Source organism: Pseudorasbora parva, chromosome 12 (assembly GCF_024679245.1).
Source record: "Pseudorasbora parva isolate DD20220531a chromosome 12, ASM2467924v1, whole genome shotgun sequence".
Taxonomy (NCBI): domain Eukaryota; kingdom Metazoa; phylum Chordata; class Actinopteri; order Cypriniformes; family Gobionidae; genus Pseudorasbora; species Pseudorasbora parva.
The window spans coordinates 22271356-22291425 of record NC_090183.1 but is presented as its reverse complement, the minus strand read 5'-3'; the positions used below and the strand labels follow the sequence as shown (position 1 = coordinate 22291425).

Genomic DNA, 20070 nt, shown 5'->3' with positions numbered 1-20070 from the left:
TAACAAACAAAAAAATGCTCTAAACATTTTTCTAAATTAACTCAATAAAGAAACGAAACTAAATATAACTACTTTGACATTAAAAACAAAACAGAACTATTTTAATGGCTGAAAGAAAAAAAAAAAAGAAAAAAAACGGGCTCCAGTCGGACTCGGGCCGAGAATTTTGATAAGCTGTCGGACACAGGCCGGGCTAGGGCCTCAGCGTCTCGGGCCAGGGCCGGGCTAGGGCCTAGATTTGAGGCCCGTGCAGGGCTCTAATCTGAACCAACTAATTAACTCTAAACACCTGCAAAAGATTCCTGAGGCTTTTAAAAACTCCCAGCCTGGTTCATTACTTAAAACCGCAATCATGGGTAAGACTGCCGACCCGACCCGACCCTGTCCAGAAGGCCATCATTGACACCCTCAAGCGAGAGGGTAAGACACAGAACAACATTTCTGAACGAATAGGCTGTTCCCAGAGTGCTGTATCAAGGCACCTCAGTGGGAAGTCTGTGGGAAGGAAAAAGTGTGGCAAAAAAACGCTGCACAACAAGAAGAGGTGACCGGACCCTGAGGAAGATTGTGGAGAAGGACCGATTCCAGACCTTGGGGGACCTGCGGAAGCAGTGGACTGAGTCTGGAGTAGAAACATCCAGAGCCACCGTGCACAGGCGTGTACAGGAAATGGGCTACAGGTGCCGCATTCCCCAGGTCATGACACTTTTGAACCAGAAACAGCGGCAGAACCGCCTGACCTGGGCTATAGAGAAGCAGCACTGGACTGTTGCTCAGTGGTCCAAAGTCCTTTTTTCGGATGAAACCAAATTCTGCATGTCATTCAGGAAATCAAGGTGCCAGAGTCTGGAGGAAGACTGGGGAGAAGGAAATGCCAAAATGCCTGAAGTCCAGTGTCAAGTACCCACAGTCAGTGATGGTCTGGGGTGCCATGTCAGCTGCTGGTGTTGGTCCACTGTGTTTTATCAAGGGCAGGGTCAATGCAGCTAGCTATCAGGAGATTTTGGAGCACTTAATGCTTCCATCTGCTGAGAAGCTTTATGGAGATGAAGATTTTGTTTGTCAGCACGACCTGACACCTGCTCAGTGCCAAAACCACTGGTAAATGGTTTACTGACCATGGTATTACTGTGCTCAATTGGTCTGCCAACTCTCCTGACCTGAACCCCATAGAGAATCTGTGGGATATTGTGAAGAGAAAGTTGAGACGCGCTAGACCCAACACTCTGGAAGAGCTTAAGGTCGCTATCAAAGCATCCTGGGCCTCCATAACACCTCAGCAGTGCCACAGGCTGATCGCCTCCATGCCACGCCGCATTGAAGCAGTCATTTCTGCAAAAGGATTCCCGACCAAGTATTGAGTGTATAACTGAACATAATTATTTGAAGGTTGACTTTTTTGTATTAAAAACACTTTTCTTTTATTGGTCGGATGAAATATGCTAATTTTTTTAGATAGGAATTTGGGGTTTTCATGAGCTGTATGCCAAAATCATCAGTATTAAAACAATAAAAGACCTGAAATATTTCAGTTGGTGTGCAATGAATCTAAAATATATGAAAGTTAAATTTTTATCATTAAATTATGGAAAATAATGAACTTTTATCAACTATGCTAATTTTTTATCAACTTCATTTATATAGTGCTTTTACAATGACGATTGTTTCAAAGCAGCTTCACGGTGTTAAACAGGACAATATTGCAAAAAAAATGTATTCGGCTGTACAGTCACTCTGGAGAAAACGGTGATGTTATCAGCTTATTTTAATTTATCATATAGCGACAATGTTGGCAAATCAGTATTATAGTTTATACAATTAATTAAGACCTACTAAAATAATTTTATTTGGATATTTAGTTGAATATCTTAGATCAAAATTTTATTGTCCCCATATAGGGGGATGTTACAGTTATGGAGGCCCTAGCCAATTCCTTACTCTGACTATGAGTAGTGGTGGCCTTAGTTAAATAGCAAATTTATGTCTTTCAACTTACCTGTTATGGCAGATGCCTGAGACTCCTGCTCAGCAATAATGGAGTAACCAAGGTAGCCAAGATATTCTAGACATCGCTGGACATCCAAGTAAGTTGTTAACCTGCAAAAAAAGACGATGATAATTGATAACTGATGAATCATTTTGAAACCATACAGACAGTAATGAACAACTGGGTAGCATTCCAGTGATCAGATTCATTCTACTGTTCAAAAACACACCATTACTTTCACAACATTAAGGATGTCTATAATTCTTGAATTGAGACACATGTTTGATACACACGTCCACTGAGAGAGATAGCCTTGATATGTGATCCAGCCCTGGTCATTAGTGCAGACTGTACTGTTCACATCCAGTCCCCAGGGGACATATGGGAAAACATCGAACAGATCCATAAGCTCTTCGGGTGACAAAGCACAGTCTCTGTCCTAAAGCAGATACGAACAAGCTTCAGTAAATACAAAATACAAATGATCTTCCAGAAAACGCCAACTGAAGCCTCTTATAATTAAGCCCATCACTATACAGATCTGGAAAGAATTGAGAGACCACTTAACATTGATTTCTGAATTTGGAATGGTCTCTTAATTTTATCCAGAGCTGTATTTGTGACAGACATTTTAATAACATGGCATATTTCATTCATTTATATTTTAAAAGAGTAAAATAAGATAATTTTAGGATAGTATGAGGAAGCCAACCTTATCATGTTTATCAAAGACGCTCTGTAGAAACATGTAAGCATTGTGGTTGAGCTCCGTGGTGCAGTCCGGTGGTATTTTTAACCTGTAGGAACGTAAACATTGAGTCGGATGTTGATAACTGTAAGATTAGCAGATTAGTACAGTTGGATTGAAATGGGATTGCCGAAAAGTCTCTAATGGTTCAAAGCAGATTAAGAAAGTTCCAGGTTAAGAGAGTTCAAGCCTGATTTTAATTACTGTAAGGGAGCAGTTATTCAAAACATTAAGATCATATTATAATTGTGCTATTTATCAAAAATTATATTCTGTGCACTCACGTCCAGTGTTGTGCAAGTTACTTCCAAACTGTAATATATTATAGATTACTTATTACTGCTATTTAAAAGTAATTCTTTACATTACAATATTACTGTCTCAGAATTGTAATGCGTTACATTACTCCTGTATTACTTTTGAGTTACTTTCACCAAAATAACTACTGAAGTAGCTCTTAACATTCTAAAATGTAGGCAGAGAGCATTTTACATCCAGTAGAAAGCGATATGATGAACCATAATGACTGGGTTATCAGGCTAACAATAGAGAATTGGCTCAAGACAATGCAAGAAATCATGACAGACAGAATCACAAACGATCCAATTCTGTGTAGAGGTAAAGTGATTATCTTGCAATATCTGGGAATAGCTTCTGTTCATAGACACAACAGAACTGTGTGTATGCGCATTTATTCTTTTCTAGCGACATCGATAGAATTTCGGTTTTAGACAAAGGTTGCATTTGACCGCATTTACATTTGACTATTAGCCTAACGTTCTTCTCCTTATCTGTGATAAACTCTAAGCAATGCGCATCCATCTCGCGAATGTACATAGAGATGTGACGGTGGGGACATTTTCCCACCGGTTAATCAAAGTGTGATGTGACAACACCGGTAATAACAGGAACATGCGCATTATTAACGGGAGCGCATGCAAGGCGAGTGCTTTCAATGAATTCTTATGAAAGTTAAGCTTCCATATGAACTGAAAACGCGCCAGTGCGCGGCGCGCACACCGTGAATGACAGCTCGTTAGTAAATGCGTGCTCTCTGCGGCCAAGCAGATTTTAGTTTCGGTTTAAAATGATTCTATTTTTCTATAATTCTATCCTATTATTCTTAATGAAAAACACAACACAATGACAAACTCCCTTTATTAGGCGCTTTTACATTTCACATTGAAACCAAATCTTCCGCGATCATCTGTCAGCTCAAGATCTGACTCCTGCTGCGGATCATGCTCATAGCAGACACCAGTTTTTATTTGAACGGCCTCTTCTCTAACTGAACTAAATTACTTTATTACTATAAAATTTCTGTCTTATTCTGTCATCTTCACCCAAGTGTTAGTTTGGCTCAGTTTGGCTCAGCAGCGCGTGCGTCTCTCGTCCGTTCTTCGGCGCTCGCCGTTGTGCTATTCTTTTAAACGACAGAGCCTTTACACCATCTTTAGCCACTTTTCAACTGGCCAGCGCGAGCACAGAGGCTGAAATCATGCCTGTGGCACTTCTGTTAAATCCGCCCTAAACACGCACTGGACTATGTCACAATAGGCTATACAAATGTACACCAGCAAAAGGGAGATGAATAAAGTAAATCGCTATACAACGGCTTGACTGACCACGAACAGGTAATAACTTGCATTTTTCATTCGCTATTTTTTTCCTTTTCCTTTTTCTTTTCTTTCTTTTTTTTTGGGGGGGGGGGGGGGGGGGGTAACGCAAGCGTTACTGAAAATGTACCGAGTAAAATATTACTGAAAATTCATTAGTAATGCCTTACACTACTGCGTTACATCAAAAAGTAATAAGTTACTGTAATGTATTACTTTTGTAATGTGTTACTCCCAACACTGCTCACGTCATATGTAATAAATTGATCAAAATAATTAATTTATTACCAAGTAAAAAGATCTGTATTTAAAACATGAGGAATATAAATCTACAGTATGTTCTCACCAACAGCAAATTTACAGAAGTCTCACATTTACACAAAGCCAAATTAATAGAGATCAGAAATGAGGGGATATAAGACGGTGCTGCTTCCTCCTATAATAAGAGAATATGACTTGCTGAAAGAGTGACTGATGTGAAGTGATTGTTCTTACGGAGGAAACAGGTAGTCCTGATGCAGCTCAAGATCGTCATCATATCCAAACCTCCTCAGTACCGTCCATGTGGTCTCATGCCTTCCTCTTTGGATGAAGAGAGTATGTAGGAAAAGGAAACCTGTGGACAAAAAACAAACAATTGACATGATTATCAATTTAAATCAAGAAGCCCTGGATATTCCTTTCTTTCCTGAGCAAACACAGGGCTGTATGCAAACTAAAGATTCACAAATGCAGCCTTACCTTTGAGAGTGAGCCCATTGTCATGCACCCCATCCGTCAGGTTTTTACTTACAACATTTTTTACATCCTCTAGGGCTTGTGGGGCTAGTGGTGTGTTAAAACAGGTCCTCTAGAAATAAGAATCAAACAATGACATTGAATACACATATAGTTCACCCAAAAATGAAAATTCTGTCATTGTTTACTCACCATAAAATCATTACAAACCCATAAGAAATCAGTTAACCTTCGAAACAAAAATGAAGACATTTTTAATAAAGACTGAGAGCTTTCTCTCTCACCACTGAAAGTCAATTTTGCCAATACTTCCATATCCATATGATAAACTTTTAATTTAGGCTTTTAAACATGGATCAGCACGCATACATAGAGCACATCAAATATCCATCTTTCATATTGTTTCATTTTGTGTTTCGAAGATGAACAAGTCTGTGTGAAATAACAAGAGAGTGAGTAATTGATGAAATAACTTTATTTTAGGGTGAACTGTCCCTTAAGCTTGATTATATGGTTTTGGGTGGACAAAGCAAAATATCAAGTTAAATTGTCTTCTTTAAGGTAATTAACAACAAATGGTATTTTATGTGTATAATAAATATGAAAATATGTCCTTAGGTGACAAAGAAGACTACATTCACAAATACACTACCATGACCAAAACAACAAATACATTTGTTAATTTTAAAACCACTGGCATTTATAGAAGGTGGTTCCACAAAAGCTTTGACTCTTCTGGAAAGGCTTGCTACTATATGATTTAACATGGATGAAGGGATTTTCTCCCTTTCTCCCATTACAATTCTTCTTAATGTTGTCAAAGTGGAGGTCAGTTAAGCTCTTCCTCACCTGAGTAAACTATTTCATTATGGACCTAACACAACAATGTTAAGCAGATGCAGAAAAGGGCTCTATCTAAACTGCCGCAACAAACAGGAAGCAAAAACAATTCCCTAAAACATCATAACGTAACCCTGTTCATTAGATCAAGATAAGACCCAACCACTTTTTACGACCAATGATATTGGACCCACTCAATTTTATCGTCTCTAATTCAGCAGGTCTGTTTATCTACCGCTAACCGATAAACAAAGTTATTATCAAACACACGTTAGATGCTTTATTTCCACTTTTCTAATATCTGATTTATTTGAATTGAAAATAAATGCATTCCCGATCTGATATGTAATGGGAAAAGGGAGTAGAGCAAGTTTGGGGTAAGGGTGATTTGAACCTCAGGTCGTTTGGCGTCAAAACTTTCTGCCATGCTTCTTCCCCTACACTATTGATTCAGTGATTTCCATAATTTTGTCTGGACAATCAGACATTTAGTAAACAAGGTGGTATATTTGTACTGAATGTGAATGGCATCTACTACATTAAAACATTTTCTGAAAGAGAACCCAATTTTTTTTTTTACTTTTTTTTGCTTCCGACGCCCATGGGTTTACACATATTATCATGCACATATTGTCATGCACTCTAAAAGGACATGAAAATACCATACACAGCAGGTATCTCACCTGAAAAAATGTGAGCTCGTAATCATTGAGGACACCATTGTTGTCCAAATCTGACACCTTAAAGATTCGTGTCAATGCGCGTACACAGGCAGACCTCATCTGTCAACCAAAAATAAAATAAAAACCTTAAACTTCAAAAACATGAAGTATTGTATGTATGGTTTAAGCAACTACATATTAAAATGTATTCATACACAAAGATGTGCAGACCTCTTTCTTCTCTGGACAGTAGAGTGGCCCTGTAGGGTGAAGGACAGCCTTCTGTGCATAGTAAAACAACTCTGAAATATTCTTCAGATTCTTGGCGGAACACTATAAAAGAGGTAGAAAAGATGCAAATGAAACATTAAAGGTCTGGTGGTTTCACAGAGAATGCTTAGATTAAACCAGGAGTAGGCCATAAGCCTTGTCCGTGAAACCAGGCATACATGTTATACACAATCAAATAAAATATAAGAGTACAGGATTTTTTTATCCGGGCGATTAAAATTTACAGATAAGATTATGCTATTTGCAAAGATGATGAGATGGGAATAAATTCAGCTAAATAAATTAACAAAAACGCATAGATAATATACCTTATTTTTGTATACATCCCTGACTTTGCCTTGCAATTTACACTCTTCATATTTAGCTGAAGATTATAGGCAGGGGTGGTAAGTAATCAAGTAAAAATACTTTGATACTTTACTTAAGTATTTTTTGGGGGGATCTGTACTTTACTTGAGTATATTTTATTTGCATCTACTTTTACTCTTACTCCACTACAATATTAAAGGCAAAGTTTACTTTTTACTCCAATACATTTCCCCATGCCCGCTCCAAGTATTAAGTATTTATTACACTTCCAAACCGGTCTGGTCGGTCATGGATGATCCAGGCGGGTATAGACTTGGAAAAGCTGAAAAGTTAGATTTGCCACACTAACGTTAGCTCAGTGTTTCCCCAACTTTTTTATTTTGCGGCACACAATTTACTATGAAAACATCGGTAACATTTCACAAAACAGGTGCACTATTATAATTCATGCCTAACTAATGCACAGATAATCATGAGTTAATGTATTACTAATGAAGAACTAAACCATTTATTAATGATTACTGCATCAGCAGCTAATGAACATTCTCTATGATTAATAGATTAAGTAATATATGAATTGCTATTAATTAAATATGGCATCATTAATTCTCTAATAACATATTACATTAACTAATAATGTAAATTCATGTAGGCTATTCAAAGCCATGCATTCCGACTCTCAGTTGTCTGTTTAATTAATCATTAATCATAACAATTGGCAAAATTATATTATGACTTTACTTGTTGAGGCACATGACTATTAACTAATTGTTATGTAATATGTCATTGTGGTTATGGCTTTTGAATTAATTTTGAATTAGTTAATAGTATCTTGCTCCTCATCTGTTTTATGGAGCTAATGTTATGGAACTTGTCTATGTTAAGTTTAACCCCCATACTGCATTTAGGTGCTTCATTGTCTCCTATTAATTGCAAATCTAAAAAAATTCTTAATTGCAGTATCTAATCTTATTATTTGTTCAAAAAGCATTGCATATCAGTCCCAAAAGATTTTATCTGCTTATTGATATTTACAGTTAATTTGAATATTTACTTTTTACTTTCGGTACTTGAGTACATTTTAAATCTGATACTTTTGTACTTTTACTCAAGTGATGTTTGAATGGAGGACTTTCTACTTTTACTGGAGTATTTTTTTATTTAGGTATATATACTTTCACTCGAGTATAACTTTTGAGTACTTTTACCACCTCTGATTATAGGGGACTTCAAAAATACCTAAAAACTTGGTGAAGATTATGGGGAGGGGTTTTCTCTTTGTTTTGATTGTCATCAACACACCATACAGACTATAATATGAATGCACATGACCTATTTGAAGTTTAAAGGAAACATAATGGTAAGGAGACATTCAGCTGCTCTGCACACAAATAAGTATGTATACTAATAAATAGTATGCATGGCTTGACATACCTCCACACAAGTCTCTATCTCTGTGTATTTGTTCATGATGGGAAGAACAGTCTCCATACTGCTGTGTTCCACCAGATCAGATTTATTTCCCACAAGGATTAGAGGAACCCTTAAACAAACATGCGCGCACACACACACACACACACACAAACACACACACACACACACACACAATATTTTTTAAATGTCATAACAGGGTCTTTCTGTAAACTTCTGTGAATTAATAACTTTTTTACAACAGAAATTAATCAACACTGAATTTACTTAAGAGCTATTAAGTGAATATACTTTTTTTCTAGAGCTGCTGTTCAGCCAAAACAATCTTTGTTGCATTATGTTCCTGTTATTATTGTTAAGCTGCTTTGAAACAATCTGTATTATAAAAATGCGCTATATACAGTTGCAAGAAAAAGTATGTGTACTGCTTCCAGAATCTGTGAAAATGGTCATTTTAACAAAATAACAGATCATACAAAATGAGATGTTATTTTTATTTAGCACTGAATGCGATATTTTACATTAAAAAATGTTAACATAGTCCACAAAGACAAAAAAAATGATGAACTCATTAAAATTACCCTGTTCAAAAGTTTATTAACCATTGATTCTTAAAACTGCGTGTTGTTACCTGGATAACCCATGATGTTTTTGTTTTGTAATGGTTGTTTATTAGTACCTTGTTTGTCCTGAGCAGTTTAACTGCCCAGTGTTCTTCAGAAAAAGTTTTCCAACATATTTATTTTGCATATTTGAACCCTTTTCCAGCATTGACTATTTGATTTTGAGATCCGTCTTTCGCACTAATTTCACATTTTCAAAAAATTAGATTTAAACAAAATAAGAAAATTTTTGACATCTTCATCCTGTGCAAAAGTTTTCACCCCAGGCTCTTAATGCATCGTTTTTCCTTCTGGCGTATCAGTGAATGTTTGATCCTTTTTTAATAGTTGTGTTTGACTCCCTCAATTTTCCTCAGTGGATCTCAAAATCATACAGTCACTGCTGGAGAAGGGTTCAAATATGCAAAAGATGCTGGAAAACTGAGGAATTTTTAGGACCTGTAGGATTTTTCTGAAGAACATCAGAAAGTTTAACTGCTCAGAACAAACAAGGGACCCATGAACAACCATCACAAAAACAACAACAACAAAACAGCTGTGGATCATCCAGAGACCGACACACACTCCAGGTGGACTATATGCACACATTTTTTTTTGATTGGGGGGGGGGGGGGGAATCAGCACTTTACTAAATAAAACATAATGCATTTTTTATGATCTCTTATTTTGTTAAAATTATGATTTTTTTTTTACAGATTCTGCAAGCAATTCACATAATTTTTATTTCAACTGTACTTCTCTTCACTTGACTTGACTTCTCTGGTGACATATACAGGACTTCTCCAATAATTTCATCCATTTAAACCAGCGGTTCTCAAAAACAAAAATTTTCAATGGCAGACTTGTTTAGATGATGCAAATTCAACGGTCTGAACAAGACAGATTCTGAGGAATTGGCATTTAATGCGATATTATGCCACATTCCTCGTCGTCAGTGTGGAACCTGGGTGTGCTCTTTGATACCAATCTTTCATTTGAAAGCCACGTTTCTAGCATCTGTAAAACCGCATTCTATCATCTTAAAAATATATCTAAATTACGGCACATGCTCTCCTAAACTCTGGAATAGTCTTCCTAGTATTGTTCGGGAAGCAGACACACTCTGTCAGTTTAAATTTAGACTAAAAACACATCTCTTTACTATGGCATACACATAGAACATTTTTAACTTTCATTATTCAATTCAATTGACTGATAGTTAGGCTGCATTAACTAGGTCAGCCGGAACCGGGAACACTTCCCATAACACCTGATGTACTCGTTACATCATAAAAAGAGTGGCATCTACACTAATGTTAGTCTCTCTGTTTATCCCGAGGTTTATCCCGGATCTGGGCCCTGTCCGGATCGGATGGTGGACCTGCCTGGACATGACCAACGCATCCTGGAGTGTCTGCTGAGCCGTGTCAAATGGTGTCTCCTCCAAATTTGTCTCACCAGCACGACATGCTCAAAACCCGTCTCCGGCGCAATAATTCCGATCTTTCATGTATTCATACTCTTGTGTAATCGACGCCCCATCCTAAATAAATCCGTCTCTTCCGTGACACCCTGAAATATTGAATATTCCAATCTAATATGATTTCTGACCTGTAAGGTTGCCAGAATAATAATCTTACACAGTGTGTTAATAGGCCAGAGGAGAACTGGCACCCCGACTGAGTCTGGTTTCTCCCAAGGTTTATTTTTCTCCATCATGCCCTGATGGAGTTTTGGTTTCTTGCCACTGTCGCCTTTGGCTTGGCTTGCTCAGTTGGGGACACTAAAATTATGATTAAAGTTATTCAACTAATTATACAGATAAAATGTATGAATTAGGTTTTATTTAATTCTATAAACTATAATACTGATATGCCAACATTTTCGCTATATGATAAATTAAAATAAGCTGATAACATCACTGTTTTCTCCAGTACGACTGTACAGCCAAATCTAATTTTGTGGCAATATTATCCTGTTTGACACTGTGAAGCTGCTTTGACACAATCGTGATTGTAAAAGCGCTATATAAATAAAGTTGACTGATATTACAGTATAAAAGCAGATGCATTTGCCACAGATACATATATATATATATATATATATATATATATATATATATATATATAATTTTTTTTTGTTGACTTACAAATCTCCCACGCCAAGTTCGCGTTCATCTGCCTCCATTTATGAATGCACTTCTCTACATTGTTATTTACTCTACATTATCCACAATTTCCATTTCATTGTGACTTAAAGCAATAAAGTACGAGAGGCTATGCAACCATGAAGGGCATTGTTTATTGTTTGGTTTGATACTGCCACTGTCACACAAGGTTTGGCAAACTTTTGGCCTCATTCATGAAATACACAAAACTGTGTGTAAAACATCCAGATGTTGTATGTTATTTTAGGCAAACTGGTGATAATGCATTCTTATAAAACCATTTACCATAAAATCTATAGTAAATTATTAGTGTGAATAATATATTTCAATGATAAACAAAAATGACTGAAAACCACCACAAAGTCCACTTTCCTTGTTATTATAGTTTACTATTAATCTGAGTACAGTAGTATTTGTCTGCAAATTAATACTTTAATTGAATAATTTCTGTTACTGTCATGGCATATGGCCAATCTTGGTATCTATTTATGCAATATACTGGAGCCAAATCTGTGAAAGGAGTTCAGAAGATCCCACAGCACACAATGCAGCACACTGAACCACGAATACAAGCAGGTACCTACCTGCTATCTTTGTCTGTTCTCTCATTTATCAGGGGAATCCAGTGACTTGTCACCTGTTATAATGACATTATTTACAAAATACAGAAAGACTTGATGATAATTATAACTATAACAATAACTATAATAATTTTTTTAATTACATCGGAATCCACACCACAACTATAACAATAACAACAGAGAGGAACAATATTGTTATAATTACTTTTAGAATGATTTTGACCAGCTAATGAACAATTAAAACATTTGACAGCCAACCAGAATCCACCCGAACTTTAAAGAGCTTGGCATTTAAAGTAGCATAAAAAATACCTGCAGCATTACTACTTATAATAAATTATATGGTATGGACTCTAATATAGTTATATATATCTTTATAGTTTTTGTTCTTGGTGTTATCAGGTCTTTACACGTCCCATGCAAGAGCAAATAAAATATATAAATTGCATTACAATTTACAATTGCATTATCAGACAGATTTGGAAATCATGGATCAAATCACTGATTATTCCAATGAATGATTACAGGGGGGGTGAAACACTCAGTTTCAGTCAGTGTCATGTCAATCTTGAGTACCTATAGAGTAGCATTGCATCCTGCATATCTCCGAAAAGTCTTTATTTTTTTAATAATTATATAAGAAAGATGCGCTGTTCCGAGTCTTTCCGAAAAAAGCCGAGCGGGTGGGGGCGTATCGTGTGAGTGGAGCTAAATAATGACGTGTGCGCGCCGCTGTTATTGTGTTGAGTGCGTCGTAAAGCTGTGTCATCCCTAACAGCGGGAAAAACTTTATTCAAAATAAAAATATGGCTTTTAATCAGATACAGCCATACATCTATGATCCGGAATCAGACCCAGAGGCTGCAGTTGAACAGGAGCAGCAGCAAAAACGACTAGAGCAGGACGTCTCTATGTGGTACAAGTTATACACTAACTATATAATATGCTTAGCGACTTGTGTTACTTACATATTTATACTTGAATTATATCGTCGTATTTTTGTCTTTGAAGGTGTACATGTGAGAAGTGCAGTTGTGCACGTGTGTGTGTGTGTGTTTACGCGTGGTTTGTGTAGACAATTGTAACGTTATTAAGCAGACTGGTTTTGCACGGCAGGCTAAGTTAGTGTTTACATAGAAAGACACGGAAAAGTAGCGCATTTAAATGAAGAAGCGCGCTTATTTAGTTCAACATATTTCCCCACTCTTTGTGTATTGTTGTTTGGAGTGCTTTTACAATACACAAACATAAAGTTACACATATAGTGGCCAGCTAAACAAATGTACACGCACTACACATCGCATGCTCCATTGATCAATTTCTATATATAGTAATATATATAGTAACTATACGTGATCATGTTTGGGCTACTTGATGAGCATAGGCAAAAACACAGACATTTGAAGCAGTCTAACTCACCGCCCGCGGTTCTAACGTTGGGACCTTTATCGTTGGGACTGCTCCATCCTTCAGCATTAGGCGATTGGAAAATCCGGCGTCAAGCTGGGCCTTGTTTATGAAACAGTCGGCACCGAAATGCAGCGAACAGATATAAACATTCGCGCAACTCAGTTGCTGATCCGGAAAAGCAAATTCCATCCACTGTTGCCTTACCGCGGGGTTTTTGGGGAATCTGTGCAGGACTGTCTTGGTCTGGCAACCAAAAACGCACTTTTTGATGTCATTGTTAATTGTGCACATTACCTGTGCAGCGCAGCCTACGAGCCAGCGCTTTGATGGGGGTAGCCTGTTGCTTTCGCTCTCTCCCTCTCTCTCTCTCACGCTCTTCCGGTAGAATTGTCCGTAAGGCCCATACAAGGAAATTCCGCCCCCATTAACGTCAAAGGGGACGCATGATCGCAAAAAACTTGCCGAAACTTATGACTAACCGGAAGTAGTATTTTTGACAAAGAAATACTCCCATCAAACGTCCACCTTAACTTTTGAAACTTTGTCCATGTTTAGTATGGGATTCCATGTCTTTAACAGTGTAAAAAGATCAGTATGCATGAAACAGCATTTCACCCCCCCTTTAAGTTATTCCGACTTACAGCATGAAGACTAGGTTGTATGATCAAGTTCTCTTACCTTCTCAATAGACTTCTTGTTGTTCACTGAGTAGACTATACATATGACATTGGCCTAAAAAGGGACGGAAATATAATTACTCTAAAGATATTAACAGCAACAACAAAATCACTTTGAGTGTTGTGAATTCATATCTTACCTTTGATATCTCTTGATACAGTTGTTCATCTGTCTGTTCAGCTTCTGTGTATATTTAAAAAAGACATTGTTATCTCCTGTCCATTAAATGATAATAAATAAAAAAAAAAACAAGCAAAATTTAAAAAACAATTAATTAATTTTATATTTTAAAAGGAAGATGCAAAATATGCTATTTACAGTAAGAGTAAATAGCACAATTTTTTTCTTTAAATAGTGTTAAATGTTATTTATGCATAGTGCAAATAGTGACAGATATAGTGTAATGTAGTGTTATAAAGCATTATGCAATAATAACAACACATTCCGTTAATATATTATATGTATTAAAATCATAAACGGATGCTGCCTTATTGGAACGTTACTTGTCTCTATCCCTAAAGTCATCCGCTTACACCAAACCCTAAAGCACTCTGTCACAAGATGTATATTGGCAATAAATTGACACTCTAAAAGAAAGTCAGTAATGTTATGCTTTTGCTATCATATATATATCATCAATATATCTGTATCTGCCTTTGATTGAACTATTTTAGATAACCACTAATTGAAATGCTGGTTTAATACCTGAGTAGTCTACTATATGAGTGGGGACTCTCTCTGGTGTGACATCTGCTGGTATAGTGATCTCCTCAGCTCTGTAAGGAACCTATTATGACAAAAACATCTATACTGACAACAAATACAGACACTGATGCAAATAATCAAGTCCATAAGAACAATAATTTTTACAGAGACTTTAACAATAATAATACGTACCACAGCTGGGAACTCCTCACTGACCAATGACATGATCAGGGATGTCTTCCCCACTTTGGCTATTTACACACAGACAAATAAAAGAGCATGACCAGATTATTATCTCCACAGATCAACTCAAACCTGAAATCCTTACCATATTTTAGACACAATAATTCCACTTTCAGTTTTAAATTAATATTTTAGTGCTTTCATAACATGTTACAGGCTACCAGGTCGACATTGAAGTCAGATTAAAACAGCCATAAAAAGCATAACAGACATTCTTTGCAAAGCTGCCCAGATAGGCAATACATTTGAGTTGGGTAAACTAACTACAATCTTTGCCGACCGTTTGCATACCTGTCACAGCTGAACCTATTCTTTTATTTTATTTTCAACATCTTTAATGTTTTAGAAGTCAAAACCCATAAAGTGATTATTTTTGCACAATGCATTTTTGCAAATGCTACCTATAGGACTTTTCTAAAATATATGGTGTGTCATTTTCAAGACAAATTATATGTAACAGTTAGTGATGCTTCTGTTATGAAGCAATGCGCATCATTACAAGAACAGTAACCTTGTCTTCAGCCATACACGTGATTCATTCGAAATGCAATGATTTCAAACATATTGCCTTTAAGATCAATCTTGTAGTGGAAGAGTGTAACAGGCTAACGTTAGTGTTATTTGATTGTAAGGTTTATTTATTTTAAGGTTATCGGTCGTTTCGTAACAAACAAGGACACATTCGTATTAATAAGAGACTTACGTTCTCCAACCAGCAGAATCCTCACGTCTTTTCGCATTTTTCACACTTCTGATATCAGATCGCATTTACCCGGTTATAATTGTCAGGATATTTCATGCGTTCACAGCATCTACACACTAAATAAGCTTGACATTATAAAAAAATCAAAACAAGTTTATTTTTAAAACCGTGGGGCGGTATACGACGTTTCTAGATTATATAAACATCGGCAGCTATCTATTGGTATTAACGGAGCCTAAAGTGATGGAGTGGAGACGCTCAGCGGCTGTTGTTAACTGGTGTAGATGTAACGCACACACGCCTCCTTCTGACCTCCAACATGCCTACGGGTCTCACAAAGGGACAAACGATGCAAAAGTCAAAAGAAGACGCAAGATTCTTCAGTTAGAAATAAAAAGTTGTTAGTAGAAAAAACGCTTTGCATATGTTTTCAAGATACCTTTAATCGAGAAAACAATTAAAAGTACTTTTCCATTTATTTAGGCTTCATTCATAACCTTAATCCGAAGCGGTCACGAGACCCAATGGAGTGTGCATTCAGGTTAAAGTCACCATCGGGACATGATCGGGACACACACACACACACACACACACACACACACACAAAGACCTGATGAGCCAACAATATTGGCAGCATCACACATCAAAAGTGTTAATAACCAGGAGTTCACCAACCATCACCAAAATGGAGTTGCGTGGTTTTCAGTTTTGTCAGAGGGCAGAGCTGGTTGAAGCTTGCTTGCTTGTATATAGCAACCTTATTATTTTTTAGGTCATCTTTATTTAGCACTTTATACAATAAATTGTTTTAAAACAGCAGCTTTACAGTGATAAAGGGAAAATATGCAATTCTGGCTGCTCTAAAAGAAAAAAAGTGTCATTGTTCTGATGAAGCCAGTTCAATGTTGATTCCGTTCTGTAAAGATCCTCAATTATTAAATTTGTTAATTTAATCTATAAAGCTGTTCTGCAGAAAACAGTGATGCCATAGTCCAGTTAATCAAAATTGATTAATTAATTTATTTTAATAAGGATTAAGCTTATTAATTAATTGCTACAATTATTTTAATCAGGGCCATGGAAGAGAAATTAAGCTGGATGTATAAGGCAAGACATTATTTGGTCCTAGAATATTTATGGTTGTGTAGCTAAGCAGATAAATTCCAGAAACCCAAATGAGATTATGCAGGTACGTAATGAAAAAAGTTAAATACAATTTAACTTTAAGAAGATTCCTTTTTTTAAATATAAACAGGATACCCATTTAAGCAAAATTAAGTGTATAAGCTATTGTAAAGGAAATGTTAATGCATTTTTACATCTCAACCCATAAAGCCAGAAAACAGGTCTGAGAGGGCCAGAGGAATTGATGTGGAAACTGTGCAATTCCAGCAGGCTATCATCTAGACTCTGAAAGCACAGCTGTTCTTTTGCCATGTCCAGAATAACTCTGATCCTGTTAGGGACACTATGCTTAACAGGGGTCTTTATGTTATTGTGACAAGCACTCAGTTGCCCACAGCTCCACTCCAAACACCAAGATGAGGAAGTTCTTCCCAAAATCTCATTACGCATCAGAGTGGGATACGCAACCCCAACAGCCCATCCAGTGCTGCATGTGGTGTCCACGTCCCAGTAAAAACACCCTTCTGTGAATTCCTCTTTCGCCATCCACTGACAGGCATCAAAACGGTCATGGGAAGTTCCAACATTGCGCCCTGGTTGTGTTGCCACTGTATGGCTCTCTATATAAAAAACCAGCCTTCTGTTCCCCAGCTTGGGAGAGAAGGAAAGCTCAACGAACTTTGCATGAGGAGCAACTGAGAGGGAGAGACATTTAAGTGAGATTATTAATATTACCAAAGACACATTTTTAGTAAAACATGAAAATCACTGTTAACATAAAAAAACCTTACCCTCAGCACTGTCACTGTTGTACTGATGTGCTCCTGCACTGGGAGAAAGATGAACATCCTCAAACAAAGAGTCTAAATTCTCTGGATCCGCGTCTACAAACTCCTGTGAACTCTCCTGAGAGAGATTTTGTTTTTGACAATTAGCCACTTTCAGTCTGTGAATAACATAATTGTAAATATGTAGCTCAGCATTCTTCATTACATCAATTTTAACAACATCCCTAAATCACTGGCCAATAAATGTATTTGCTGGGCTGGTGTGATCTGATGAAAATACTTTGGTTCCAAAACCACTCATTTAGGCATCTCATAAAAACATAATTCATCCTGAATAATCTATACTTTTGTCAAATATATTAGCAAAAGCCATAATAAGGCACAATGTACATTATGGTCTTGCAATATTTATACAGTCTCAGAAGCTCTAGGATGGCTAATATTACAAACCTGATTCCAAAAAAGTTGGGACACTGTACAACAATTGTGGAAAAAAAAGGAATGCAATAATTAACAAATCTCATGAACTTATATTTTATTCACAATATAATATAGATAACATATCAAATGTTGAAAGTGAGACTTTTTGAAATTTCATGGTAAATATTGTCTCATTTTGGATTTTATTAGAGATACACATTCCAAAAAGTTGGGACAAATCAATAAAAGCAAAAATGTTAAATGTACTAAGGAACAGCTAGAGGACCAATTTGCAACCCTCTCAGAGTGGCAGTGTCTCTCAGAAGTCAAGATGGACAGAGGATCACCATTTACACCAAGTACAAAGCTGCGGCGAAAATTAGTGGAGCAATATCAGAAAGGAGTTTCTCAGAGAAAAGAGTTTGAAGTTATCATAATATCATAATACCACCATAATATAATCCAAAAATTCAGAGAAAACCATCCTGGATGCCCGTGATCTTCGGGCCCTTAGACGGCACTGCATCACATAATGGAATGCCACTGTAATGGAAATCGCAACACGGGCTCAGGAATACTTTCAGAAAACAGTGTCGGTAAACACAATCCACCGGGCCATTCACCGTTGCTGGCTAAAACTCTATAGGCCAAAAAAGAAGCCATATCTATACATGACCAGAAGCACAGGCTTTTTCTCTTGGCCATGGCTCATTTAAAATGGATTGTGGCAAAGTGGAAAACTGTTCTGTGGTAAGACAAATCAAAATTTGATGTTCTTTTTGGATAACTGGGATGCCATGTCATCCAGACTAAAGAGGACCAAGACAACCCAAGTTGTTATCAGTGCTCAGTTCAGAAGCCTGCATCTCTGATGGTATGGGTTGCATGAGTGTGTGTGGCATGGGCCACTTACACATCTGGAAAGGCACCATCAATGCTGAAAGGTATATCCAAGTTCTAAAAAAACATAATGCTTCCATTCAGATGTTGCATTTTCCAACATTACATGACATTTTTCTGGCCACATACTGCATAAATTACAACATCATAGAAGAAGGATCCGGGTACTGAAATGGCCAGCCTGCAGTCCAGATCTTTCAACCATATAAAACATTTGGCGCATCATAAAGAGGAAGATGCGACAAAGAAGACCTAAGACAGTTGAGCAACTAGAAGCCTGTATTAGACAAGAATGTAACAAGATTCCTATTCCTAAACTTGAGCAACTTGTCTCCGCAGACCGCATGTTTGCAGACTGTTATAAAAAGAAGAGGGGATGCCACACAGTGGTAAACATGGCCGTGTACCAACTGTTTATTGTTTTTTTGTGTTTGATGCCATAACATTTAAAATCAACTTTTTTTCCCCTTAAAATTCTGAGTTTAAACATTTGATATGTCATCTATGTTGTATTCTGAATAAAATGTTGAAATTTGAAACTTCCACATTATTGCATTCTGTTTTTATTCACAATCTGTACAGTGTCCCAACTTTTTTGGAATCGGGTTTGTACAAACAGCACCTTAAATAATCATTAATTTAATAATATGTAGAGTTAAAATGAGCTGTACCTCTGTACTGCACTGAGAAGGTTGTTCCTGATCATCCCCTGATGTCAGACTGAAACTTCTTTCAGTGTAACTTGAAGCATCACTGTCTATAGATGAACTGGAAACATCCACTGGAACAGTCGAGGAATCATAAATGCCAAACCTATCCTGAATCATACAAAATTCACTCATTATTTCTTAAGATTTATACATACATACATATAGCCTACATGTGCAAATTTGAAAGTACTAATATGGTTAACATATTACCTCACAAACCTCATATGAATTTAGTTCAGCTGAAAGTGAATCTTCAGTCTTTTTTATCTCAGCTTTTAACCAATCCAGACGTTTAATTAATTTATCCTAAAGAGCAAGCAGTTGAAATAAAAGTTAGAATCAATTGAAAGTTAGCACACACACGCCAGATAGGCTTGCCCTGAGGTGTGTGAGCAACATTAATTATTTCTTAGATG

The 20070-nt window shown here is 36.8% G+C and overlaps 1 protein-coding gene across 11 annotated transcripts in view; it reads right to left on the bottom strand.

Annotated features, from left to right (window-relative positions):
- The window catches only part of LOC137094141 (mitochondrial Rho GTPase 1-A-like), a 37584-nt gene that overhangs the window by 16813 nt on the left and 701 nt on the right, over positions 1–20070 (bottom strand). For 2 of the 11 annotated variants that reach the window (XM_067459450.1, XM_067459452.1), the window contains exons 2-18: positions 19865–19960; positions 19616–19762; positions 17628–17742; positions 17031–17531; positions 14958–15016; positions 14766–14847; positions 14200–14243; positions 14061–14114; positions 11976–12028; positions 8626–8734; positions 6823–6924; positions 6613–6711; positions 5093–5201; positions 4847–4967; positions 2700–2784; positions 2281–2426; positions 1997–2097 (exon numbers count right to left, since the gene is read on the bottom strand). In XM_067459450.1, the coding sequence (XP_067315551.1) occupies positions 1997–2097; positions 2281–2426; positions 2700–2784; positions 4847–4967; positions 5093–5201; positions 6613–6711; positions 6823–6924; positions 8626–8734; positions 11976–12028; positions 14061–14114; positions 14200–14243; positions 14766–14847; positions 14958–15016; positions 17031–17531; positions 17628–17742; positions 19616–19762; positions 19865–19960 (2023 nt within the window). Of the gene's footprint in view, positions 1–1996; positions 2098–2280; positions 2427–2699; positions 2785–4846; positions 4968–5092; positions 5202–6612; positions 6712–6822; positions 6925–8625; positions 8735–11975; positions 12029–14060; positions 14115–14199; positions 14244–14765; positions 14848–14957; positions 15017–15711; positions 16175–17030; positions 17532–17627; positions 17783–19615; positions 19763–19864; positions 19961–20070 lie in introns of those variants that run through there. The other 9 variants (XM_067459459.1, XM_067459460.1, XM_067459451.1 and 6 more) reach the window with 8 other exon arrangements.